The 26979-nt window shown below is 45.2% G+C and overlaps 1 protein-coding gene across 2 annotated transcripts in view; it reads right to left on the reverse strand.

The window, feature by feature from the left end:
• The window catches only part of GALNT17 (polypeptide N-acetylgalactosaminyltransferase 17), a 450254-nt gene that overhangs the window by 169265 nt on the left and 254010 nt on the right, over positions 1-26979 (reverse strand). For both annotated transcript variants that reach the window (XM_060032206.1, XM_060032205.1), the window contains exon 5: positions 24182-24379. In XM_060032206.1, coding sequence (XP_059888189.1) covers positions 24182-24379 — 198 coding nt within the window. The remainder of the gene's footprint in view (positions 1-24181; positions 24380-26979) is intronic.

Consider the following 26979-nt stretch of genomic DNA (forward strand, 5'->3'; position numbering starts at 1 on the left):
TGTTTTAAATACTTAGAAGTCATTAAATACTTGGTTTCTTAATGAGAAGAGAGTGTAGTAGGTCAACGATTGATTTCAACACCTCCTGCTTAAGAAAAATGAAAGCCCCATTCTTACATTCTGTCTCCATTTTTTACACAACTTGTTTTTTTAAAGTGTTTGTCTAACATCCATGACACGTATTTCCAATGTTCCCGGTAAAGTTTGGATTTGGCCTTCCTTTGACAGGTCTGCGAGGCCATCTATAAGACCTAGAGATATAGGATGATGAGATTTTGACTAATACATTTTTTCTTTTTTTGGCCGTGCCACATGGCCTTTGGGATATTAGTTCCCCGACCAGGGATCGAACCTGGGTCGCCTGCACTGGAAAGGCGAAGTCTTAACCACTGGACTGCCAGGGAAGTCCCGACTAATACATTCTTGAATGCCTGGGTTTCCATCATGAGCATGAAAAAGTGAAATGGAACAGGACCCTGCAGGACCCTCCTGGGTACAAAAGCTTTTCTGTGTCCCCATTTTCTTTGTAGCAAAGAGGTTTCTGCCTCCTAGACCTTCCCTGAATACCAAAGGACAGATTCAAACAGTCACTAATTAGAAAAGCGAGGGAATGCAGAAACAAAGGAAGAGCAGTCAAGAAACAATAGTGCAGCTGTGGGGCCGGGTCCTGGTCCTCCTCAAGGGATACGTGTAACAATATACCTTTGAGTTCTTCTGAAGGAAATAAGAAGCCAACTCTAATATGCCACCTCAAAATATGACTGTAGGAAACCAAAGTATGTCACCCCATATATGCCTCTTTGGCATGAGGATTATTTTGAGAAACAGTGGACATAGAGGAAGCTCTGCAAACAGAGTATAAGTTATCTTTTTGTAAGGGAAATTAACATTTATAAAGAAAATTTCCACTTGAAAGGGTGTTTCCCCCTCTGTACCAGGAAGAGAGGATGTCTCTAAATCACAAGGGACTCTTGGAGAAGACATGGACTTAAATCTGCATAACAAACCTTATCTTTCCTTGTTTACTGTACTTTTCCTGGTCTTCTTCCCATAAGTGTTCTCCTCCACATCCTTCTTCCTTTGTTTTAGCAGAAGATGATATTTAAGCCCCAATTCTAAGCCACCTCTGAGTTGATTCATCCCTGAGTTTCTCCCAGGTATATATGACATATACATGTCAATACATTTCTGTCTGCTTTTCTTTTGTTTATCTGTCTTTCGTTACTGGGTACAAGTCAAGAACCTAGAAGAGTAGAAGAGAAAACTTTTCCTCTCATACAGCTTCTGTTTATTTTTTTCTGTCCTGTGTGATCAAAACTACTTAAGAAACAGGGACCTCATGATATTTCACTATCCCCCCCAATCCTATGGTCCAACACTGCCATCCTTGTCTATTTGATGGAAAGCTCTAAGTCCACCTGTGTATCTGAGGGGCTCACCTATTGCTCTATGCAGCTTTTAATTCAATGGGAAAGAGTTCTACTTTCTTTGGTCCTGGAGCAATCAAAGATCAGTCAGATGTTAGTCTTCTGATACACAGAATAGAGACCCACTACATCTGTGGTGGAAAACGGACCAGCCAGCTGCTAAACCTGGCAGCAGGTCTGGACGACCTCACACACTGAGTTTTGCTGTGGTTCCTCCATGGCAGGATGGGGTAGGTGATAACAGAGGCCCTACTGGGGAACACAGCATGGCTTCACAGAGTGGGGGCAGGGGGTGGCTGTGTGCCCTAGCTCCCACTGATGCCCACTGTTTGGGATAAAATGTCATGAGCTCCTTTCTCCAAAGAGGCTTATTTTAAGATGTAAATGCTATAGCACCAACATTCCCCCCTTGCCAGGCCTCGCACTTGATTTTCGAGAGTGTAGGAAAGAACTAACTCAGGTAAATGGCATTGTACACGCCACCTCCCTTAAGCTTCACAGGAGCCCCGAGAGGTAACAATCTCTGTTGAGACTTCTCATGGGACCTGAGGCTCACTGAAATGAACCAAGACATGTAAACAGATAGGGCAGGGGATTCCCAGAGAAAGAGAATCAGGCATGGCTTTCTTGACAGGAGAGAAGCCATTTTTGGCCTAAGCCATTTTGTGATCTAAGCCTGGCCACACAGTGCTTGTTCTTGAACAGGTCTTAGTAGTAAATGATTACAAGGTAACAAAAGAATGCAGAAACATTGCCTATCATCAGGCAATAGCAAAGATAATATACCAGTTGTAAAGACTCCAGTTCTGGTTTTTTGGTTTTTTTTAAACATCTTTATTGGAGTATAATTGCTTTACAATGGTGTGTTAGTTTCTGCTTTATAACAAAGTGAATCAGCTATACATATACATATATCCCCATATCTCTTGCCTCTTGCGTCTCCCTCCCTCCCACCCTCCCTATCCCACCCCTCTATCCAGTTCTGTTTTAATGGTAAAGATTAGCCTGAAGCTCAACCACCAGACCTACGGGAACCTAAGGGATGATGATGTTGACTTTTTCTGACCCTCATGACTTCAATCAACTAAAGCTCGAACTCGACCGCCCAAGCCCCTTCGGGAGTATGCAGGTACCCTGAGCTTAAAGCTTCCCCACCTTTGCTGTGGAGGGAGACACTGCTTTGGGAAAGATGCCTGGGGTTCTCCTTCCTTGCTGCTAGTAATGAATCCTTCCTTCTTCTGACCTTTGGCTTGGTTGTGTCTTCTGGCTTGACACCCACCAAGAGGCAAACCCAGTTTTCAGGTAACAGACAGCTAACAAGTCATGAGGCCGAGGTTTGATCCAGGTCTACTTGGTTTTAAAAGTCTGACTTGTTCTCTTAGGCAAACAGGACTATCTTTTAAAGAAAAGTCATGGCCTGCCCAGTGTGGTGTTTGCCCAGTGGGATCTGAGGTTCCAGATGGAACACCCTTCCCCGACCCAGGCTGGGAGCCTGAACTGCAAGACAGCTGTCTTCTCTGTGAGTATTAACTCTTCTTTTCCCCCAGGGTCTGGTACAGTGCCTGATTCACGGTGCTGTTCAAGAAATGTTTGCTGAATCAACAAACAAGAAGATGAGTAAAGACTCTGATTAAAAAACCAACCCCCTCCCCAAAAGAAACCTGAAAAGTATTAATACTCATGGGACATATTAAGTTATTATATAATATTTTTGAATTGTAATATGCAAAGGTTTATAAGGGATTAGCAAGTCAGTTACCGAGCTGGGGTCAGACAGAAAAAGTTCTTTCAAGAGGGATGTGGGTCAATCAGTGTGTCTGCTGATGTGGACAAAAGGAGCCGGATGAAGGCACTCAGCATCCAGTGAGGACCTGATGAGGGGGAGAAGGCTGCTGAAAAAAACATGAAGTGGTCCAAAGGAGGAGGATGGGAGAACATCCTCCCATGTTGCTCACTTCCCAGCCTTTCCACATCTGCCCTTTCCACACTATCTTACATGGAAAGGATAGATATTAGTGAATATTTTAGAATCAAGTTTGCTGATTACCCAGGTTACTATGCTAGACAAATATCTAGAATATAATTATGAATGATGTTCAAAATGAAATTGGTTTTATCTATGAAACAGAAACAGAATCACAGACATAGAGAACAGACTGGGGTTGCCAAGGGGAAGGGGGTTGGGGGAGGGATGGAGTGGAAGGTTGGGGTTAGTAGATGTAAGCTATTATATATAGAATGGATAAACAACAAGGTCCTACTGTATAGCACAGAGAACTATATTCAATATCCTAGGATAAACCATAACAGAAAAGAATATTAAAAAAAAGAATGTATATATATGTATAACTGAATCACTTTGCTGTACAGCAGAAATTAACACAACATTGTCAATCAACTAGACTTCAATTTAAAAAAAATGAAATCAGTTAGCAACACCCCCAACTCAGCCAGCCACTCTCAACTTGCACTCGTGCAAAAAAATACTATGTTTCAGGCTGAGGACTATACCTTAGAAAGATAACAATAACTAAGGTAAGCATGGCTCCTCCTAGAGTTCAGAGTCTGGGACTCACTGAGCCACCAATGAGAACAGAGAAAATGATGGATGAGACACATAAGAATACTAAGACTGATGGAGAATCAGGGCCAGGTTCTAGGCAGAATTGACAACCTTTTTAAGGCATATGGAGGAAAACTGAAAAAAAGCTACCCAGGATTGAGCAGAGCAAATATTCTGACTATACTTCATGAAACAGAACTTGCCAGGAAAAAAAAAAAGCAATGTAATTTACTTTTGCTCCAGAGCCCCTGAGCCTGTACCCACTGGAGATTCCCATTCCCATGAGACACTGAGCTAAAGTAGACAGAGGGTCACCTCTGCTCAGCTCAGCTTGTACCGCTCCTCAGGGACAAACCAGAAGCAAATGTCAATCAGTAAAAGATGTTACTTTCTTTCAATGGACAATACAATGAGAACACAATTTCTTTTCCAATAACCATTATAAAAGTTGATCCAAAAAATCTTAATAATAATTTAAAAATCATCACAATGCAGTTTAATCAAGAAATTAAGAATGAAGGCTTAACATATAAAAAAAAACTAACATTTAAACATTGGTTATAAAAAATACTTCTAAATAATTCTTAGATCAAAGAGGAAATTAAAAATTGAAATTTTACACTATTTACAAAATAGTGACAACTCTAGCACTACATATAAAAACTTATGAGCTGGGGCTTCCCTGGTGGCGCAAGTGGTTGAGAGTCCGCCTGCCGATGCAGGGGACACGGGTTCGTGCCCCGGTCCGGGAAGATCCCACATGCTTTGGAGCGGCTAGGCCCGTGAGCCATGGCTACTGAGCCTGCGCATCCGGAGCCTGTGCTCCGCAACGGGAGAGGCCACAACAGTGAGAGGCCCGCGTACCGCAAAAAAAAAAAAAACAACTTATGAGCTGTGGGAAGATCTGTGCTCAAGAGAAAAACACATAACACTAAAGGCTTTTGCTATTAAGCAAGACAAAAGGAAAATAAATGAACTGATTTTTTCAACTCAGAGGCATAAAAAGCAAGAAACCAAGGGTAAAAGAAGAAAAGACAAAACAAATTGTAGAATTCATATCCAGAGAAGAATAGGAATTGATAAATAAGGAGCTGGTTCTTTGAAAAGGGAAATGAAATAGATTTTAAAATTAAATCTAATTTTAAAAGGAAAGAAAAAACATATAAATGCCATGAGGACTGAGAAGGGGCTTTGACCACAAATATAAAGAAGCTTTTAAATGTCTTAATGACAAATGAATGGCAGAAATGTCAATCCAGAAAGCTTTCTGAGACAGGAGAAAACTGGCATAGACTATTCACTGAAAAGCCTGGAAAAGTCATCAAGAATTACTGTCCAAAAAGGCACTAGACCCAGACTGTACAAGTACATTCTGTTTATTTTTTGAGGAAGAGAAAATGGCATGAAATCGAAAGTAGCCCAGAACATAAAAGAAAATGCAAAAGTCTGTAATTTTCTCCAAGCGTGTATAATGCTCATGATAAAAGCGGTAAATCCATCAAATACACCTTGGAAACATTATGCTAAGTGAAAGAAGCGGGTCCCCAAAATACCACTTTTTCCATTTACATGAAATGTCCAAAGTGGGCAAATCCACAAAGACAGAAAGATTAGTCAATGAAGGACTGTGTGGGTCAGGGGAAACGAGTAACAGATTTCTTTAAGGTGGCGAGTATGTACTAAAATCAGGGTGATGGTTGCACAACTTGCTGGATATACTAAAAAACATTTAATCATACACTTTAAATGGATAAAACATGTGACGTGAATTATATCTCAACAATGCTGTTATTTAAAAAAAAAAAAGACAACACACACAAAAGAGAAGGCTACGTACAAGTTTCACTGATCAGTTGAGGGTTGAAATTTTTAACTAAAATACTAGCACCTAACACACCAGGACCAAGTAGAGTTTATTTCAGGGCTACAAATATGGCCTTATTTTAGATCATTGATGAATATAATTTAAAATATTAATAAACCAAGAGAAAAAACATACAATTGCCTTCATAAATGCCAAAAAGCCATGTGAAAATATTCAGTATGTATTCCCAAGAAAAACTCCTACTAAATTAGAAAGAAAATTTCCCTAACTTGATATCTCTTTAAAACAAATATCCAATATTAGGCATACTGGTGAAACACTCAAAGGATCTCATTGTCAGGAATGAAATAAGACCTGCTGAAATAAAGACCACCATGCATATTCAGTACTGTCTGGTAGATTTCACTTGAGACAATAAAAAAGTTCAATGTAATGAAAGGAAAGAGAGAGGCAACATTATGTTTATTTGTTCGTAATGTGATGCTTCACCTTGAAAAATAAAAACAAGAAAATCAGCAAAAATTATTAGAATTATGAAGGCTTCAGAAGTGTTGTCAGTTGTCATTTCTAATGAAAGCTTTTTATTAAAGTAGAGCAGAGATACAGAAAAGTGTGCAAATCTCAAGTGTTTGGCTTCTGTCAATTTTCACAAATGGAACACACCCATTTAACCATTATCAAGTCAAGAAACAGAAGGTGACCATTTTCCCAGAATCCTCCTGTGTGCTCTCTCAGTCATGACCCTCTCGTTACCTCCCCCATTCTGAGTTCCAACACTGTAGATTAGCTGTGCTTGATTTTGAAATTTACGTAAAAAGAATAAAACTGTATATAGACTCTTTGGGATCCAGATTCTTTGATTTAATAGTATGTTTGAGAGATGGGCATGCTTTTTGTTTTGAAAAAAATAGCATGGATATCCTCAGATAATTAGAGAATATATCACATTCATAAAACAAGAACTGGGTGCTGTAACAAAACTTCAGCGAAAGAACCAATAAGAGCTCCGGAAAATTGAAACGCAAAAGCAGAAAAAGAAAGTTTAGAAAATAAAGTTAAGGAAATTTCCCAGAAAGTACAGTCAAAACACAAAAAATGAAAAATAAGAAAGTAAAAGATAAGAAAATTAGAGAACCAGTCCAGGAGGTTCAACACCCAAACAAAAGGCGTTCCAAAAAATGGAGAACATACACACACACACACACACACACACACACACACACACACCCGAAGAATATCAACCACGAACATGGGTTTCCGTTGGAAAGTTCTAACAAGGGTTCAGCATCACAGATAAATGTAAATCTCTCCCAAAGCACATCATCATGAAATTTCAGAACACCTGGGATAAAAGGATTTCTAAAAAGATAAAGAAAAGTTACTTTCAAAAAACCAGGAGTCAGGATGGCCCTGGACTCCCAAATAGCTATATTGGAAGTGTGGAGACAATGGAACACAGGAGGGAAAATCATTCCAAGTGGGAAGTGGGAATCCAGATATTTTTAGGTATGCAAGGACTAAAAACTTTACTTGAGGAGGATTCTTCACTAAAATGAAGGAGTAAGTCAAGAAAAGAAAGACATGGGATCAGGACACAGGGGATCCAACACTGGAAAGAACTGAAGGGAACCCCAGAATCTGTGTTCCACTGGGCAGCCAGTCCTGATGGAAAGGGTCAGAGCACTCTGGAAAGTCTTCTTCTTCAAAAAATGAACTGGACAGAATATCTAATGCGGCTGAGAGGATTGAGAGAGAATTCAGACAAGAGGCAGAGGGTCTGGGGTTGAGTTAGTGAAAAGTATATAGAGAATGAAGTAAGCAAACAGACAGAAAGGCAGTAATTAAGCATACAGAAAACAAAAAGCTGTGCCGGAAAAGGGAAATAACCTTGTGTGAATCAGCTGTAAGTAGTTATAATAACGTAAACATTAAAAAATGATCTAAACAAAATTACAATATAATTATAACGGAGGATGGGGGAAGGAATGAGAAGGATGTGTAAATATGGTTGTGGGTGTGGGTGAGTGATAAAGAGTTATTCCATCATCTTTCGTAGTAGGAAGTTAAGAAACACACCTACATCTCAAAAAACAAGAAGTAGAACTGTAAGTATGTGGCGATAGAGAGGTAAACAAAAGGATCATTTACAAGAGTGGAGAGTGGTGCCTCTAGAGAGTGAATAAAGCCTTGCAGAATATATGTTTGACTTTTTAAACACATCCATATATAATTTTTATAAAACTACAAAATAATTTAAAACATGTAAGAAACTAATGAAATATTAATAGCGGTTATCACTAGGTGGTGTGATTATGAGCAATTATCTAATCCTTTTTTTATTTTTAAATTTTTCCAATGAATATTAAACTTACAATGCATACATAATAAATTTTACCATGAATAATTTAAAAAGTATTGTTACAATGTGATTTTTAAATTCTCCAGTGTCCTCGTCCCTGCCCCTTGTTCTTCTCTGCTGGGCTGGAAGACAACATCTGGATTAGAAGCAGGGCAGAAAATTATTCTTATTTCTTCCATTCCTGAAAGCCTATAGGCAAATTATAGAGCTCTAATTTCATGGCTGTCAGCCTCAGCTCTTCCTTCCTCATATTCTTCGGGATTTGAAGTCTCTGCAATTTCAAGTTTCTTCATGCCAATATTCCAGTTTTCCAGAGATAACAAGATTTAAGTTTTCTTTTTTTTTTTTTTTCTGGGCACAGTTACTTTTAAGAAACTACTATAGGGTTTGGGAGAGGAGAGTATGGAAGTCCTGGTCACATAAAAATTTACAATCAATGAGACCACCCTCCTTCACAACTTAGAGGCATGAGAGTATATACAAGGGGATACATCAAGACTGGGGTTAGGAAGGTCAAGGTGGCCATTTGGAGTCAAGGAAGGTTTTATACCAGCCACAGAGGCACAGAGGTGGCCTGAAAAAGTGCAGCCCTTCATTTTTATTTTTATTTTTTTATTTGCTTTTTTGGTCACGCCAAGCACGACATGCGGGATCTTAGTTCCCCGACCAGGGATCAAACCCGCGCCCCCTGCAGTGGAAGCTTGGACTTCCACCAGGGAAGTCCCAGTTCAGTCTTTCAAACACAATCACCGCATTTGAGGGTCCCAGCAATTTACAACCAGAGCTCAGTGATCCATCGGGACACCAGGAATCCAAAGAGCGATCTTGGGGCTGGGGGCAGGGGCGCAGCAGGCCAACAAAGAAGCAGGATTCAGAGGTGTGATTCCAGGGCAGGCAGGCACTGCAAACATTTCTAGACGCCTAGGACTCTCAGTGGATGGCTGGTATCCCGAGAGACAGACTGGCCAGAGTCAGAAAGGCCCCGGCTCTCCGGAAGCCAGGAGTCTATGAACAGGGCATACTCGTGGACTGGAGCATGTCAACGTGGGGACGTCAATCCAGAGCCTCATGAGCAGAACAAGGGCCCGTGGGAGCGGCGCTGGCGAATGGGATGAAGGGGATTCTGGCAAGGATGCCCGGAGGTTCACGGTTCAAGATGTGAACCCAGCTTCTCAGCTCACAGCGCAGCTGCTGGTTTTGAGCCTTGACCCCCACGTCAGACATCCTGGCCCAGGACCTAGAGTGGGGCTGGGTGTGTGAACAAGAAGGTAGGGCAGGGGTCTCGGAGGAGCCGGGGAGAGAACAAGCTAGGCGATGAAGGGCAGGGCTGACCAAAGACACGGGTCCTCACTGCTGTCCCCACTCGTCCTCCAAACCCCGGGTGATGCAGGGCCTGGGGAGCAGCTCTCCTTCAGAAATCCCCTTTTCTTTGCTCTGCAAGAGGTAAAGCCTTCAGGAGGTGATGTAAAGCTCAGAGGAAGCAGACCATGGGCTCTATAACTGGAGAGAAAGCCAAGTACTGGGGCTGGTGCAGGGAAAAATTAAGAAGCATTTTAAACAAAAGCCCATGGTTTTCCCACATAAGATCTCATAGGGAGGGGACAAGGGACAGGAAGGTGGGGAGAGGGGACATGTGCCCAGGTTTGGTCCAGAGACATGGAGAGATGTGTTTGATAGTGAAGTTGGCACAGAGGGTGGAGGAGGGGACTTTTGCTCCCATTTTCCATGAGGACTGTGGAAGAAGCCTGCCTCACAGGTGGGCCTCATATCCATATGGGGCCCATCTCATCTAAGTGACCATGATGGCGCAGTGGGGTCGTGTGGCGGGAGGCTCAGTTCCCATGGAGAGAAGGGGGAGGCCGAGTTGAAAGCCAGAGGAGCAGCTGAGGGTCCCCCTCCCACTGAGATGAGCCTGCTGGGATGGGTGGGGGGAAACATCACCTAAGCTCAGGTGTCTGCAGCAAGCATGGGCTACAGGGACCCAAGGCAGACGGGCCCTCATCAAGCCAAGAAGTCAGATCACAAGTTAGGCCAGCTGCAGACATTGGCCAGTGACAGCAGTAGAGCCAGGAGCAGCCAGGAGGGCCAAGGACGCTGCCCAAGGGAAGAGGAGACACACAAAGACCCTGAGGCCTCTGCTCAGCCATTTAGGGGGAATAAGCCTACCTGTCCGCACACACCCAGAAACCATCTGAGACGAGTATTCTTTCCTGAAGAGGCTGCGCATTTCCGAAGAAAGGACCTATTGTCGGTAACCCAAACCCAGCAGCAGTCCCTAGATTTCGGAATTGGCTGAGTCTGGCGTATAGTACGGGCTCAATCCATATTGGCCAGTGAGTGAATGAATGATTGAATATTCTGCTCTTTCCTGTCCAAGACATTCAATTTAAAACTAGAGAAATTGGGGCTTCTCTGGTGGCACAATGGTTAAGAATCCGCCTGCCAATGCAGGGGACACGGGTTCAAGCCCTGATCCGGGAAGATCCCACATGCCACAGCAACCAAGCCCATGCGCCACAACTACTGAGCCTGTGCTCTAGAGCCCGCGAGCCACAACTACTTAGCCCACATGCCACAACTACTGAAGCCTGCGCGCCTAGAAACTAGAGAAAGCCTGCGTGCAGCAACAAAGACCCAACACGGCCAAAAATAAATAAATAAAATTAATTAATTAATTAAAAAAAAGAAACTGAAGAAATTTGCTAACAACCTAATGGCAGATATATTTTATCATTCATCTCCACATCAGAGCATTTAATTGAGACGAGGGTACCAGAGGCCAGGTGAAAAAGTTCATGCTCACAACCTTTCTTTGGCCTCATTGCCTTTTTGCTTCCATTTACTTCATCATCACATACATCAGGGGAATGGGGTGGTATATACAGAATTAAGAGCAATGTCTGGATTAAGAGTTACCGTCAGTTCGTTTTTCAGTACAGATGAAAGCAACTTGCTACAAACCTTTACTGAGGGATGGCGAAATAAATGAATACATGAATGATGAATGAACGCATTAATAAATAAATAGATACCACGCTACTGGCTTACGATAAATTGAATTTGGATTGGAGATGGGATCGACCTCTGAAGTAAAAAGCTGCCACTTGCCAGGAGTCATTCTCAGAGCCCTTCCCTCCACCTGAAACTTCAGGTATGGCTGGAGCATGGGAACTGCTCACCCCACAGCTGGTTCTGTCTTGGAAACCGCCCGCAGCTACCAAGCACGCCACACTCGGAAATTCAGTGTTAATCAAAGACACTCAAGGGAACATTTTTCTCCTCCTTCCTTTAAGTTAAACTTCTTAGGAGCCTGGGGTCCACTGAACTTCATGCATGGAAGTCAGACTCCAAAATACTGACTTGGGCATCCTACCAAGTCTGTAAAGGGCCTCCTCGGTGGGTGAATTTTCCCAGGCTTTCCACACTGCCCGGTTCTCAAAATGTTTTGAAGGGGCCACCGCTCCATCATTCAGAACAGGTAGTTACATTGTTTAAACCAGTAAAACAAGCCTCTCTGCTGCTATGAGGATGTGCTACCAGGGCAGTTTAAGACACAGGAGCCTGGAGTTCAGAAAATGAAACTCATTGCTTCTTGTGTGCTTGGTTGCAGAAGCTATTTTTAGAGCCACATTGGCAGCAAAAAGAGTGAAGACTGTGACCTTAAACTCCAGAGAGACTGCAAAATGTCAGCCCAAATTTCCCTACTTTGGGAAAGTCTGGGTAAAAACTCCTGCAGCCTTAGAAACAGTGCTGGGTCCCAGGCAGAAGAATGTCTCAGTGGCCAGGAAAGCAACAGCAAATGGTCACTTGTGTCGGCGGGGCAGCTGACAGTTCATTATTTGGCAGAGGTCACTACAGGCTCTGGAATCAGTGCTTATGATGAATTTCCCGAGCTCGGAAAGAAAATTCTATTTGCTTTCTCTCCAATCTAAGAGAAGTGAAAGAGTTATGTGTTCCTGAATTTCCATAAAAGAGAGGAGAATGGAGCCTTGAACATAACAAACACTGTGCCAACTGGTGAGGCCTGATAAGAAGTAACCAGTCTTGGAGGATGGAAAGTCTTCCAAGTGCTACTTGCGTAAATGGAAAAGGCTGTTTGGGTTTGAGAACAAGTTATAGTCTGCAGCTTAGCCATTGCGTCCAAAGGATCCGCTAAAAAACGACTAAGGAATAATTAATTTTGCACCCTCCTCTAGTTACTTTTTGGGCTATGAGGGTGGAATAGAAAAAAAGGAATGGGAAGACAGGGCAGGAGAAAAAAGGAATATTAAAGGGCCCAGCTGACAGCACATTCTCGTATCATCTAGAAAGGAAGGATTAAAGCTATCAAAATTAACGGCTGGAGCCTACCCCTCTCCGCAGTCATACCCATCCAGCTCCATCCAAAGAGGGATCTGAACCTTATTGTTCTTCCTCCACCGGATCAACTTGCTACAATTCATGGTACTGCTGCTCCCCTATTTATGTCCAGGAATAACTCAGGAGCCGGACATTTAACTCAGAGCTAAAGCGTCTTCCATTTTTAAAAATCCTTAAATTTAAAGTGAAACTTACCTGCTCTTCAGCCCACCACACTGAACCTCTCTGTGGGCGAGGAGGAAAACCTTTCCAAATTATTCAGATTCACCTACTTGGCTGCTGTGAGCTGTCACGACACACGTCGGTTGACAGAGGCAGGATGATGCTCGTCAAGGCCGAGAACGGTTACCCTGCAAGCTTTGCTCTCACTCCAGGGCGCTGCCTGGGAATTCTGCTTCCAAAGGAAAGGTATCTAGCAGCGCTATCAATGTGTCATGAAAAAAGAAAAATTGATGTACCCAGGCTGGTGTTGAAGGTACAGAGGTGATGTCAAAAAATACCATTAATTTCACCCAAAAGCAGTGTGTTCACCATTGAATAAACGTATTTCATTTTATAATGAACTGCCTCCCTCAAGGGATTGACTTGGGAAACGTGGGCCCCTTATTTTCGTGTGCAAATCCCCTGGCATTAAAAATGTCTCTCCTTGGGGCTTCCCTGGTGGCGCAGTGGTTGGGAGTCCGCCTGCGGATGCAGGGGACGCGGGTTCGTGCCCCGATCCGGGGGTATTCCACATGCCGTGGAGCGGCTGGGCCCGTGAGCCATGGCCGCTGAGCCTGCGCGTCCGGAGCCTGTGCTCCGCAAAAAAAAAAAAAAAAAAAAAAAGCCTCTCCTTAAAAGAGAACCCTCCTACACTGTTGGTGGGAGTGTAAATTGGTGCAGCCACTATGGAGAACAGTATGGAGGTTCCTTAAAAAACTAACAATAAGGCTACCATATGATCCAGCAATCCCACACCCAGGCATATATCCAGAGAAAACCATAATTCAAAAAGATATATGCACCCCAGTGTTCCTTGCAGCACTACTTACAATAGCCAGGACATGGAAACAACCTAAATGTCCATCGACAGATGAATGGATAAAGAAGATGAGGTACATATATACAATGGAATATTACTCAAAAAGAACAAAATAATGCCATTTGCAGTGACATGGATGGACCTAGAGATTATCATACTGACTGAAGTTCAGCCAGACAAAGACAAATACATGATATCACTTATATGTGGAATCTAAAAAGAATGGTAGAAATGAACTTATTTACAAAACAGAAATAGAGTCACAGATGTAGAAAACGAACTTATGGTTACCAAGGGGGGAAGGGGGTGATAAATTGGGAGACTGGGATTGACATATACACACTACTACATATAAAATAGATAACTAATAAGAACCTGCTGTATAGCACACGGAACTCTACTCAATACCCTGTAATGACCTACAAGGGAAAAGAATCTAAAAAAGAGTGGATATGTGGATATGTATAACTGATTCACTTTGCTGGACAGCAGAAACTAACACAACATTGTAAATCAACTAGACTACAATAAAAATTAATTTAAAAAATGCCTCTCCCTGCTAGCACCCAGGGTTCTGCTCCTTATGTAGGATACTAACTCAAGGATAATACAATGATTAGGTTATTTGTCATGATCATCCAGCTGTATGAATGCCCAGATAATAAGAAAAGGGTTATAGGATTCCCACAGTGAGGCGCAAGGTTTGCTCTTGTAGGCTACAGAGGAACAATAATAACAATAGCACCAATAATAATAGCTAGCATTTTCAGGCATCTTACACGCATTATCTCATTTAAGCATCACAACCACCCTGTAAAATAGATTATCATCCCTACTTACAGATGAAGAATCTGAGGCCCAGAGAATTAAGTAGCTTGACCAAGTTTTCATAGAATGGGTCTGTAGCACATCTAGTTTTTATACAGAGAAGTAAGCTGAGGCTCAAAGCCAGGTGCCAAGTCTAGCCTAGAAAACAAGTCTTGGGACCTGGGCATGTTCTCTCCACCCCATCATGCTGTGGACACTTCAAGTCATTTGAGAACAACGTGCTCCCAGCTGTTGGGGTCAGGTATTCTTTGAGCACCAAGAGAAGGCAGCAGTCAGCTATGGAGGGCTATGCAGAGCAGACAACTGGGCAGTGACGTCCTGTGTTTCCATGTGGACTGTACCTGCTGTTTCCATGTGGACTGTACCTGCTGTCACCAGGAAGTGACAAAGTTGAGGTCGATGCTCCTTCAACGTCTCAATCAACTGTGTTCTCGCTGAGGCGTTCTTGCCAGCTAATCGTCTGACTACATGACCAATGTTTTAAAGAAATGGATATGTCTTCCATTAGACAGTCTTACAGAAGGGCAACCCCTACTCGTTGCTTCTTCAGCAGTCATTGTCATCCACTGAGTTCTCACTGGGGTCTCAAAAATATGTCGACGTGGATAAATTTGACAAGGACTGTGGCAGAAGGAGAGCATCCCCCATTCTGCTTAGAACAGAGGTTTATACACAATAGGAATCAATCAATGTTCATCAAGCCAAGGAGGGAACAGACAGAGCACCGCAAAGCCACCCCCTATTCCTGATCCCATTTTATAACGATGCTTCTCCTGGAGGAGCATGAAACCCCACGGTTGACCAGTACTGACGGAACCAACACCTTCCATCAACCGGGCTCCTCCAGGATTGTTCCCAGAAGGAAGCATGGAGAGTTTTGTAGAGGTTTTTAACTGTAAATTTCCCCCGTGACTTGCTTCTGTGGAACTCTATTAACTGAAACATTTAATTATCTACAACACCTCACGCCATAAACTCAGAGAGTTTACAATTAGAGCTTTTCAACTGAAGGACCAAAAGCTTTGTTATGGAAATTTTCCACTACTGGAACAATATACCTTTAAATGCTGGGTAGGTTTTATGGATAAGAAAATTAAAAGCTCACTTACACAGATGGTGAGTGACCCACCTAATGACACAGACCCTGTTGGTGGCAAAATGGAACAGGTCATTCCTGTTACTGGTAGACTCTGAGGGCAGGAAAAGATGGTGGAGGATGGCTAGCTTTTCTCTTATGATTTTTCTCTTCCTGAATTGTGAGAGGCTTCCCTTGGCCCCTGAGCTAGATTCCTTTTCTGACTCTCCTTTCCTAGACCCAAAGGGAAGTCCTAACCACTGTGGTCTCTAACCCTGTCCTCTACCCACAGTGTGCTGCACTTGGCCAGCATCATATACACAGCCCAGGTTGGTCAACAGAATCGGTGGGTCTGTCTCTGTGAGACATTCAACTTCTGCCCAGGATGCGCCTCGGTTTCCGATCCCTGCTTGCTATTCTACCATGACAAATTCTGCTGCTCTGGGATTGGACCCCAGTTTGATCTCCTGGTGTGTTCTCTGTGCTGCCTCGCCACTTCCCCGAAGAGGGAGGTCCACACAAGGCTCTGAGCCAAGGATTAATACCCGAGTGTCTTCATCTTGTTGCAAGATTGGCCACCTGCCATCTACTGATGGCCACCAGCTCCTAAGGTAGAATTCACATTCCATACAATTCATCCATTTAAAGTCTACAATTCAATAGATTCTAGTATGTTCACAGAGTTGTGCAATCATCACCCAAATCAATTTTAGAACATTTTCATCATGCCCCCCCAAAACCCTGTACTCATTAACAATCATTCCTCTCTCCCACTCCTCCCTTAGCCCTAGGCAACCACTATTCGACTTTTTTATCTCTCCCAATTAGCTTTTTATTCATTTTCATTCCAGCTCATTGGAACAGTGGATTGAGTCCGGGTTCCTTCTTCTGGCTTCTAGAGCTCTCCACAAAGTGGACCTCCTGTTTCAATCTACTTAGTCTTCCATCTTTCCTCTATTCTTTTTCCCCTCCACTTTTTAATGCACATTCTCTACCTTCATCTCCTCACCAGATGCTAAACACCCCATCCTCATTGTGCTGTCAGTAGACGGGTAACTCAATGGACTTGAGTTGCCCAAACCCTGCACATCCCAAAGAAAGAACTCACCCTTGCCAGGCTCCTGGAAGATAACCACTAAACCCTTGGAATATCCTGCCCAGTAAGAGTGTCCAGGAGGCCCTGGGCCGTGCTGTATTGGCTTAACCTCTGCAGGGGGAGGTGGGGGGGAGCTGGAGACCAAGGAGCCAAGGTTGGTCACATGTTTGCTCCACGCCTACGGGACTGACCCCCAGTAAAAACCAGGAACACTAAGGCTCCGGCGAGCTTCCCTGGCCGGCAACGCTTCATCACGTTGTTATAAATCATTTCTGGGAGACTGAAGCTCTGTCCGTGCAACTCCACAGGGAGGGGGCAACCGGAAGCTCACGCTCGGCTTCTCCTGGACTCAGTCCCATGCCTCTTTTTTCTTTGCTGGTTCTAATCTGTATCCTTTCACTGTGATAAACGATCAACACGAGCATAACAGCTCTTCTGAGTTGTATGAGTCCTAGTGGATCATCAAACCTGAGGGTGGTCTTGGCAACGCCAAACACACTCATGTTCACTACTGTACCTCTAATTGTGTCATCCCCCACATACTCTGCCAGTGAAAATCCCCCGCCGCTTGCAACGCCCACAGGTCACCGCTTTTTCAGGAGGGACAGCACAGTGGGGAAGGGCACAGACTCTGGACCCACTAGCTCCGAATCCCAGCTTCAGCTCTTACTGGGAGTGTGACCTTGGGTAAAGTGCTGCCCCTGCGCCTCAGTAGCCACGCCTGTGAAATGGGGATGACCGCAATACTTATCTCATAGGGCTAGTATGAGGTATACATGGATTTGTACTGCGTAAAGCAAGAGGAAAGTGCCGGGCACGTAGAAAATTCCAGTGTTAGTTATGATTTTGATAAGCTTTCCCATCCACTCCACTCACAAAGCTTCCCCCCTCCTACAAATCCACACTTACCTGCGCTAAAGTGTGATTATGCACAGTTGAGCCCTGTGTCTCCAGCTAGTCCAGTAACTCCCCCAAGAAGATCATGTAATTTACCAATACTGTCCCCCCAGAAGTTCCCACCACGAGGCTGAGCACACAGTTGGTTCCTAAAATATATTTGCTGATGCATAGGGACGATAGCTCTATTTCCAAGTCTAAGACAATCTGATTCTTCACTTAAAGATTTCCTCTCAGCAAGCCAGTCATCTTCCTCTAGAGAGGAAAAAAAATAACCTTCTTCTTTTATATACATTTGTGCACAGAATGTGAGATTCCAGCAACTATACATATCCAGGACAGCCCTTTCAACTCCCAGAGTCTAACAGGCTCTAATGGCTCCTGTACCTTATAATTTATTATCAAATTATATGTTGGATTAAGGATTGCTAATTGTTAATCATCAGCTTGAATTAGTTATTAATGAGTAATGTCGCTAATTACAGGGTCACCTAACACAGAGCAGGCAGGCACCGCTGGCACGTCACAGAAGACGCCTGACTCAGCTTCAGCCAGTGCCCTGAAAGCAACATGCTGTAAACCTTCCCATCTCTGACGACTCCATAGACCCTTCCCTCCCCTGGTAAAAGTCACGGGATATTACAGCTGGAAAGAACTGTGAAGATCAGCGGTTCCCAACTTGTGAGCTACAGAGCTCTGAAGGCTGCTGAGCTAAGGCAGGTTCCCATGACGTCATGGTGCCTTCAGGCTAAAGATAGTATATCCCTCTTTCTTACCTTTGCTACTATTTTTCACATATATGGACATAATACTATGAATAATACAATTTAAGTTGGTATCGAAGCACGACGGAGTTCATAGTAGTTTTTTTGTCAAGAAATCTTCATGGACAATCTATTGATTTTTTATTTCTGGGCCCCCAAGACAGCCAGCGATTCATTTTTGGGTTCTAGGTCAGCTCACCCATTCCCATCCCTCTTGGCAATTATGCCAGACCTTTATTTATCATTTTTTCTGTAGCCCCCGATCCAAAATTTCTCTCTCTCTCTCAGCAGTGATTTCGTCTCTGAATTCATAATGTGGGTCACACAGCATAAGCTCTCCCTTCCTGCTCTTCAAGACCAGACTACGATTCACGTTCTTGACCCCATCCCCTACTGCCTCTTCAGGGTCCTTCTTTCCCAATCAGCACTGTCCCTCCTTTCTGTGTCTTCAGACCCTCCCTCTCTTCTTGCTTCATGCCCTCAGCTGTAGGTATTGTGTTAAAATGAGACCTTTCATGTCCACATCTGAGCTGAGGATGTTCAGGCAATAGATGCTATCCTCAAAGAGATCATGCAAAAAGTTCAAAGCAGATAACCAAAAGGCAGCTAGCTGCCTGATGAGGATGAGTAAGCGGAGTTTGGGAGACGAGTGTGTCAGGGAGAGACTCCCTGGAGCGAGGTCCTCCCAAGGGGAGAGGGTGGGCATCCTACCATCTCACCCCAAGCCTGGTGGTCAGCACTCCTGGCAGTGGAGAAACATACTCACTGGTGCCTGACTCATGCTAAGCAAGTGAAAAGTGGTCAGTGGAGCAGATGGGGGCCCTGTGTGTGAGAAGTCACCTCTCCCCTCCCATGCAGGACAAAGGTGTGTGAGTCTTGGAAACCAGATACGGAAGCCAGAAAGGATGCTGATCTGTGACCACGTTAAGGTGCTCACTGTAAAAACTCACTAGAAAAAGGAATGAAGTACTGACACCTGCCACAACATGGATGACCCCCAAAGCCACATACTGTATGATTCCACTTATAGGAATTGTCCAGAATACGCAATTCCATAGAGACAGAAAGACTGGGAGCTGTCAGGGGCTGCGGGGAGGGAGGCATAGGAATGCATAACGGGGGAAGCAATCTCATCCTCTTCCGAATCGTGCACGAACCCTGACTTCTCTTCTGAGCCTCGGATGTCACTCATCCATTTGTTTGTTCACTAAATGTTTTCCGCATCCCTACTAAGTGCTAAGTACTCATTAGTCACGGGGGTTACAGTAGAAAAAACCACAGGCCTGGCTTCATAAAGCATATAGACTAGTAGCTGATACAGAACGGTAAGGAAAGGCTCTTCCACGGGAGAACCAGGTCGAATGTCTAGCAGTGGTTTGGCCACACGGCTCATGGGATCTCAGTTCCCCGACCAAGGATTCACACTGGGCCCTCAGCAGTGAGAGTGCGGGGTCCTAACCACTGGACTGCCAGGGAATTCCCTTGCAGTGGTTCCTAATATAAGCCCTGTGGATAATAAGCAGGTGGCTTCCAGGCATCTCACAAATGCATGAAATTACATGTGAAGTTCTGTTCACTCATACATGCTCAGCAGTGAGGTGATTATGGCTTTCATTAGATTATCGAAGAGGTCCTCGACTCAAAAAAGTTTAAACTCCACTGGTCTAATGATAGGTTGTTGACGCGACATTAGAGATGATGTCACTTTGGAGAAAAATTGGGGCTTAAGACATAGGTTGAGAGCCTTCTCTGCACAGAGGTGAGAGCGGGGTCAGCACTTCCCAGAGTCTTTGACTTAAGAGTCTGGGCAGCAGAGGACTGTGACACACAACAGAGGCGGCAGGGGATCTCTGATGGCTTAACTCAAGCTCCAGGAAGTCCAGCCATGTTTCTTCCACGGCTTTGAGTGACACTTTCCCCAAACCCCTCAGCCCCACCATAATGCCACAGACCGCAGGTGCCACAGCTCCCAGCATGAGAACCAAGGACTAAGGCTGTCCTTGGGAATGACCGAGGTCTTCATGGAGCAAGTGTAGAGCACAGACCAAATTCTGGGGGTCCGGCTGGTCAAATCCACTCTAGAAACACGTTTGGCCCTCATAGTTTTGAAGAAGAGGGATTTATTGCCAGTATTTAGAAGTCAGGAGATTCACAAAATGATCTGAATTTGTGTCTTTTCTTAAAAGTCTGAGGACTTGACAACGCCGGCCCTCTGTGCTCCCGTCACCATCACGGGGGGCTGGCAGCAGCTGGCCCCTTGGGCGGGGCATGTGTTCTTCAGTCCCCACTGCCACCCCTCACACTTGGCTCTCCCCTCTTTAACGGCACCTGTCTACTCTCAATGCCTGAACCTCTGGTGTAGACAGAGAAGAGCAGAGGAAAAACCTTGGGAAATAGCTGTTTACCAAACAGGAAGAAAAAAGCGTTACAAAGGAAGAAAGAGAAAAAGAAGTAAAACAGAAAGGATATACATTCCCTTAACGCAACATCTCCTATATCGTATGGCCTACTGGGAAGACTCAGAATCTAAAGATTCATCCAATCTAATGTCATCTGGATGGTGAAAGAGTTCTCTTCATCCTACCCTTTACCAGAATAATCATTCCTTTTAAAATACTGAGATCACAAGGAGGAGGGGGAACCATCACATCCTGACATTTAAGAAAGAGCATTGTTGGGACTTCCCTGGTGGCGCAGAGGTTAAGAATCCGCCTGCCAATGCAGGGGACACGGGTTCAAGCCCTGGTCCGGGAAGATCCCACGTGCTGCAGAGTAACTAAGCCCGTGTGCCACAACTACTGAGCCTGTGCTCTAGAGCCCATGAGCCACAACTACTGAGCCCACGTGCCACAACTACTGAAGCCCGCGCGCCTAGAGCCCGTGCTCTGCAACAAGAGAAGCCACCGCAATGAGAAGCCCATGCACCGCAACAAAGAGTAGCCCCACTCACCACAACTAGAGAAAGTCCACGTGCAGCAGTGAAGACCCAACGCAGCCAAAAATAAATAAATAAATTTATAAAAAATAAATAAAATAAAATGGTTAATTAAAAAAAAGGGTATTGTATCTGCTTAATAACATCAGAAGGGCCATAAAAAGTCCTTCCTACCATTAAATATCTCCATCAACTATTAACAAATTAAGCATTGCATAAGTTATGATACATTAAAAAGGGATCATCTGATTCTGTTGTGTACATCAGAGATATTATTGACTCATGATCACGACTCCATTTTCTTCAGTCCTTTTAAAATGCGTATTACTCCTCTGTTAACGTGACCTAAAGTACACGCTCAGTTTTCACCTAGTGCCTCACATACTCGGGGATAGCTCTGTGTTCCGGGCGTCCCAAAGCACTGCACTGTATCCATTCCTTTTCCTCTGTCCCTAACACCACTGTTACACTTTCACTCCCTTACCCGTCACGGCTGGAGGTCAGCCTCCCTGTGTGTCAGGGATGAAGCAGTGCTTGGACAAAAATACGAAACTCACCGTCAAGCCATCGCTTCAAGATCTGAAGGCCACGGGGTCTTTAAGCACACCCCATTAATTCTGTGTTAATCGTGGTACAATACACATAACATAAAATGCACTGTCTTAGCCATTTTTACATGTACACTTCAGTAGCGTTAAGTACATCTGCAGGACTGTGCAACCAAACTCCAGAAGTCTTTTCATCTTGCACAACTGAACCTCTACACCATTAAATAATAATTCCCCATTCCTCCCTTCTCCCCAGCCCCTGGAAACCACCATTCTACTCCCTGTCTCTGTGAACTTGGCTATTCTAGCCACTTCATGTGAGTGGAATCATGTGGTATCTGTCTTTGGTGACTGCCTTATTTCACTTAGTGTAATGTCCCCAAGGCTCATCCAGGTCGTAGCGTGAGTCAAATTTTCTTTCTTTTTCTTAAGGCTGAATAATATTTCATTGTATGTACATGTCACATTTTGTTTCTCCATTCATCTGTTGATGGACATTTGGGTTACCTCCACCTTTTGGCTATCATGAATAATGCTGCTGTGAATACGGGTGTACAAACCAACATTTCTCTGAGACCCTGCTTTCGACTCTTTGGGGTATATACCCATAGGCAGCATCGCTGGACCATATGGTAATTCTATTTTTAATTTTTTAGGAACTGTCATACTGTTTTCCATAGCAGCTGTACCACTTTATATTCCCACCAGCAATGCTCAAGGATTCCAATTTCTCCACATTCTTGCCAACACCTGTTATTTTGCTTGTTTTTATACAGTAGCCATCCTCATGGGTGTCATCGCAACCATTACATTTTAAATATCTCTGCAGGTTACGCTTTGGTTCTCAGATAACACCTTGGTGATGAGTCGACATTATTATTTGCAGAAATCCGAGAGCACAGCCCTGCAGCGGTACACGAAGACACTGAACATCTAGGCTGGGCTGGGAACTGAGCCACGAGACAGCTCCAGCTGAGCAAGTTATTAGCCCAAGATTACCTTCTTTGTTGCATAAATTTGCCCGTGAGTGGCTCTACCCTAATGCAATCTGTCAGCTTTCAATTTGTGCCAGAAAATAAGAGAATACGCAACGGGGCGGGGGGGGGGGGGGGTCTGTCCATCTCAAAATCCTCCTCTGGTTGATTAAAAATTTATAAACTGAGAAAGAACTGTATGGGTACTTGCAAAAAGTCCTCACTCCTGTTCCACAACTGCCCCCTTTATACCGACAAACACTGTCCTAAAACGAGGGCAAAGTAAGATGGCCCCTTCCACCTCTTCTAACGTGGAACCACGAAGATACTAAGCCAGTTTTGACCCTCACGTAGGACTCACAGAAAGTATTGAACTGTAACTCGGGTATCATCTTCGCTGAAAGTCAAAGCGTTTGTTGTCGGCTGAACAATATTCCCCATCCACCCCCCACCCCCCCAAAACCCACATCCTAACCTCTGGAAACGGCAAATGTTACCTTATCTGGAAAAAAGGACTTCACAGATATGATGAAGTAAAGGATCTTGAGAAGAGGGAGACTATCGTGGGTTATTCATGTGGACCCCAAATGCCATCACAAAGGCCCTTATGGGAGGGAGGCAGGAACGTCGAGGAAAGAAGGCAGCCACGTGATGAAGGAAGCAGGGGGAGAAAGGGAGGGGATGTAGCCGTGAGCGGAGGAATGAGAACAGCCTCCCGGAGCTGGAACGGGCAAGGAAATGGATTCTCCCCTCCAGCCTCCAGAAGGACCCAGCCCTGTAGACACCCCGCGTTCAGCTCTCTAAGGCTCACTTCAGATCACTGCAGTACCTTTAGAAAGTAAGAGAGTAAATGTCTGTGCTTTAAGTCCCTGAATTGGTGGTCATTTGTCACAGAGGCCACAGGAAACGAATACGAATCAAAATCCACCTACTTCATTCCCCATCCTTTGTATTTGAGCTTCCCAACTGGTACAACACGAGGGATCTATCTCCTCGCCTCCAGGGATGCTGGGTGGGGCCTGGGGCAAAAATCCTACAGAGCTGCCCGAAGGCCCTGGGCTACCCCAGCTACCATAGAAATACTGTCCTTCTCTACGTGCTCCCGCGTCACAGCGACTGTGAAGCACGCAAGTATGAAAAAGTCCCAGGAGTTCATACCTTTCAAACGTCAACACTTAAAAGCACCTGAACACAGTTCAACAGATACGAGGAAGAATAAAAAAAAAGTGTGAGCCGTCCTATCAATTTCCATCCTTCAGGACTGCTGTTTGATAAGCTGCACTGGAGAATTTTTAGCGAAAGAAGCAAAATGCAGCGTCCTCTCTCAGCAAGAAAACTTCAGTGGAAAGACACCCCAAATTCCTAAAGCAGCTATTTCCACACTGCAGCTCCATCCTCAAGTGGTCCCTTCCAGCCTCCCTCCCTCCCCCCTCTCCCCGGGTGGGTGGGGTCCTCTCTCCCCTGGGATCTGGGGACAAAAAAGCCACTGGAGCGCGTGCTTGGCACAGACCTGATGGGAAGGGAAGGGTCTCCGGCGTCCCACCAGTCTTTCGGGGGGCTGATGTACATGCACCACAGCTCCCAGCTGTACCCGTGGGCCGAGTTCTCATACCGCTGCACCTCGAAGGTGTCCTGTTTGATGTTGTCGATGGACGGGAGGATCACCCGCTTCCGGTTCTCCTGTATCCGCGAGAGAACTGGCTCGGCCCTGAAACAGAGAAGCAGAAATAAAATCTTTCACCTGTGGCTCACCCACACCTCCACCGGCCCAGACCCCAAGACCACAGACAATGAATAGAAGCGTCGTAGCTAAAGGCTGGGCAGGCTGGAACTCAGAGGGAAACTGGGCTCCCAAGTGGCTGCTCCAACTGGATCAGGGGGATTTTTTTTTTTTTTTTTTTTTTTTTGTGGTACACGGGCCTCTCACCGCTGTGGCCTGTCCCGTTGCGGAGCACAGGCTCCGGACGCGCAGGTCAGCGGCCACGGCTCACGGGCCCAGCCGCTCCGCGGCACGTGGGATCTTCCCGGACCGGGCCACGGACCCGTGTCCCCTGCATCGACAGGCGGACTCTCAACCACTGCGCCACCAGGGAAGCCCTGGATCAGGTGGCTTTAAAGGAGCCCTGTGACGTGCAGCTCACGCCCTCACCCCTGTGGGGTTCCCACAGTGCTGCCTGCGTTGGCATGAGAGGCCTGAAGCAGGGACTCAGAACACGAGGGCTTCTGCCCCAGAAAGTATGGTCTGTCTTTTATACCAACAGTGTCTAAGCCAAAGCTTAGACAGATACGAGGAAGAATAAAAAAGTGTGAGCCGTCCTATCAAGGCCCTCCTGATAAGGTTTGCATCTCCCTACAGTTTTGTACAGTGTTTTCGGTTTCCCCTCAGGCACTGGCCGATGCCTCTGGTTTTTTGTTTTCTGCTGGAGCTGAATTGCCTTTTCCCCAAATAGGTCACTTCTGCCCTTGATGGCCTGGTTTCAATAAGCCTTTCACTAGCTTCTTTGTGCGTGTGCCTATTTCAGTTGTTTTAATTGATTATTTAATTGATTTCTTAAAAGGGATCTAATTGGATGGGTTAGGGATGGCAGGCAGGAACTAACTGAATGCAAGGGCAGGCAGGATCCTGCCTCTCAGCTTGCCCGCCCGCTCAGGGCTACAGCAGGCGACAGGCAGGGACCTGGCTCCGGGTTTAAGGTGTAGCCCTGCCAGCCTAGGAGAAAGCAGATGGTCAGGCACCCCTGCCAGAGTGCGTCTCTGACGTAGACGTAGGAAGGGATCATTTCCCGTATTCGAGAACGAAAAGATGGCTCTCATAAACCAGGGCATTAATCTCCCTGCTTAGAACAGGGCGCAGGCTTTGGAAAGGAATCAAGTGAAAATCCCATTCCTCTGCATTATTTCGAAGAATAATGAGAACGCTCGGCCTCCATTCCATCTCTTTTCATTTGCACCTACTGAATTACCTGTTGGCACATCTCGTGTTTCTATTTAAAACGAGCAATAAAATATACCCTGGGCCATTTACTGCCTCCGATACTTTTGCACACACCTTAGAGACGGATAACCAAATGGGACTGACTTTCCCTGGTTTCTAGACCTGCTTCAGAGCTCCGCCCCCTCCAAGTCCTCACTCTTGTTGTTCTCCTCCAGGAATGCCCTTGTGCCCAGGCAGGAAATCTAGCCACCCGCACAAGCTTCTCTAATCAAGTGCCACCTCTTCCAGGAAGCCTGCCTTTATTTCCCCCAGTAGAAGACTCTCTCCATCCTCTCAACTCTTAGAGCATCTTCTCCATCATATTCAAGTCACCCTGATAACACGCTGTCTTTGCTGATCTTTGAACACACGTTTTTCTTCCTTATAAGCTCATGACAGCAGATGTTTATCAAGCACTTACTACTTGCCAGGCACCATTCCCAACATTCTGTATGAGCTGACCAATATAAATCTGGCAACAATCACAGGAGGCAAATACTATGATCACCATTTTACACATGAGGAAACTGAGGCCCACGGAGGTTATGCCCCAGCCCACACAGCCAGCTGGAGGTAGAACCAGGTTTCTAACCCGGATGGTCTGGCTTTAGGCCCAACCCCTAAGCTCCACAGCCTCCTTGGATGGGCCACCCTTCCCCTAGGCTGGTCTGGTGCCCTGCAGGTAGAAGCATTCAGCTCGGCCGTCACTGTGTGGGGGAAGTTACTGAGTGTCGGGCAGAAGACCTTGGTTCAAATCGTGCTTCTGAAGCTGAGGAGTTCCGTCTCCCAGTCTGTGACAGAGCGTACAACTGTTCCCAGCGGTTTGCTCCCCTGCCTCGGGACAACCCGCTGATGACCCCGAGGCCTGCGGTGTTTCCCTGCTGAGGGGCACGCTCTCCCTCAACCCCAATTAACGTTTAGCTTGGACATGTGACCTACTTTGGCCAACAGAAGGTGTGACCATGTCACATCTGAGCAGAAACTGTTATCCTTTTCCCTGAGCTACAAAAGTGGTACATCCTAGGCAGGGGTGCTCCTTGGGTCCTGGGACGCAGAGGCCGTATGGAGCAGAGCCACAGACAGACAACCCGCAGCGGATCTGCCACGTGGACAGGACGGAGATCGTTACTGCAGTGTGACCTAGTGAGAGTTGTGACACACTGTCTCTCTGCCATGAGGACATACACCCCTCTGTTGGAAGTCTGGAAAATGAGTCTGAAGGGCTAAGACTGGATCACAGACATCAGTCAAAATTAGACTATAGGCTCCTGGAGGGCGGATACCAAATCTCACCAGATTCTGAACCCCAGCTGAGTGATCAACTGTCCTCTTTG

The sequence above is a fragment of the Delphinus delphis genome, chromosome 15, assembly GCF_949987515.2.
Source record: "Delphinus delphis chromosome 15, mDelDel1.2, whole genome shotgun sequence".
Lineage (NCBI taxonomy): Eukaryota > Metazoa > Chordata > Mammalia > Artiodactyla > Delphinidae > Delphinus > Delphinus delphis.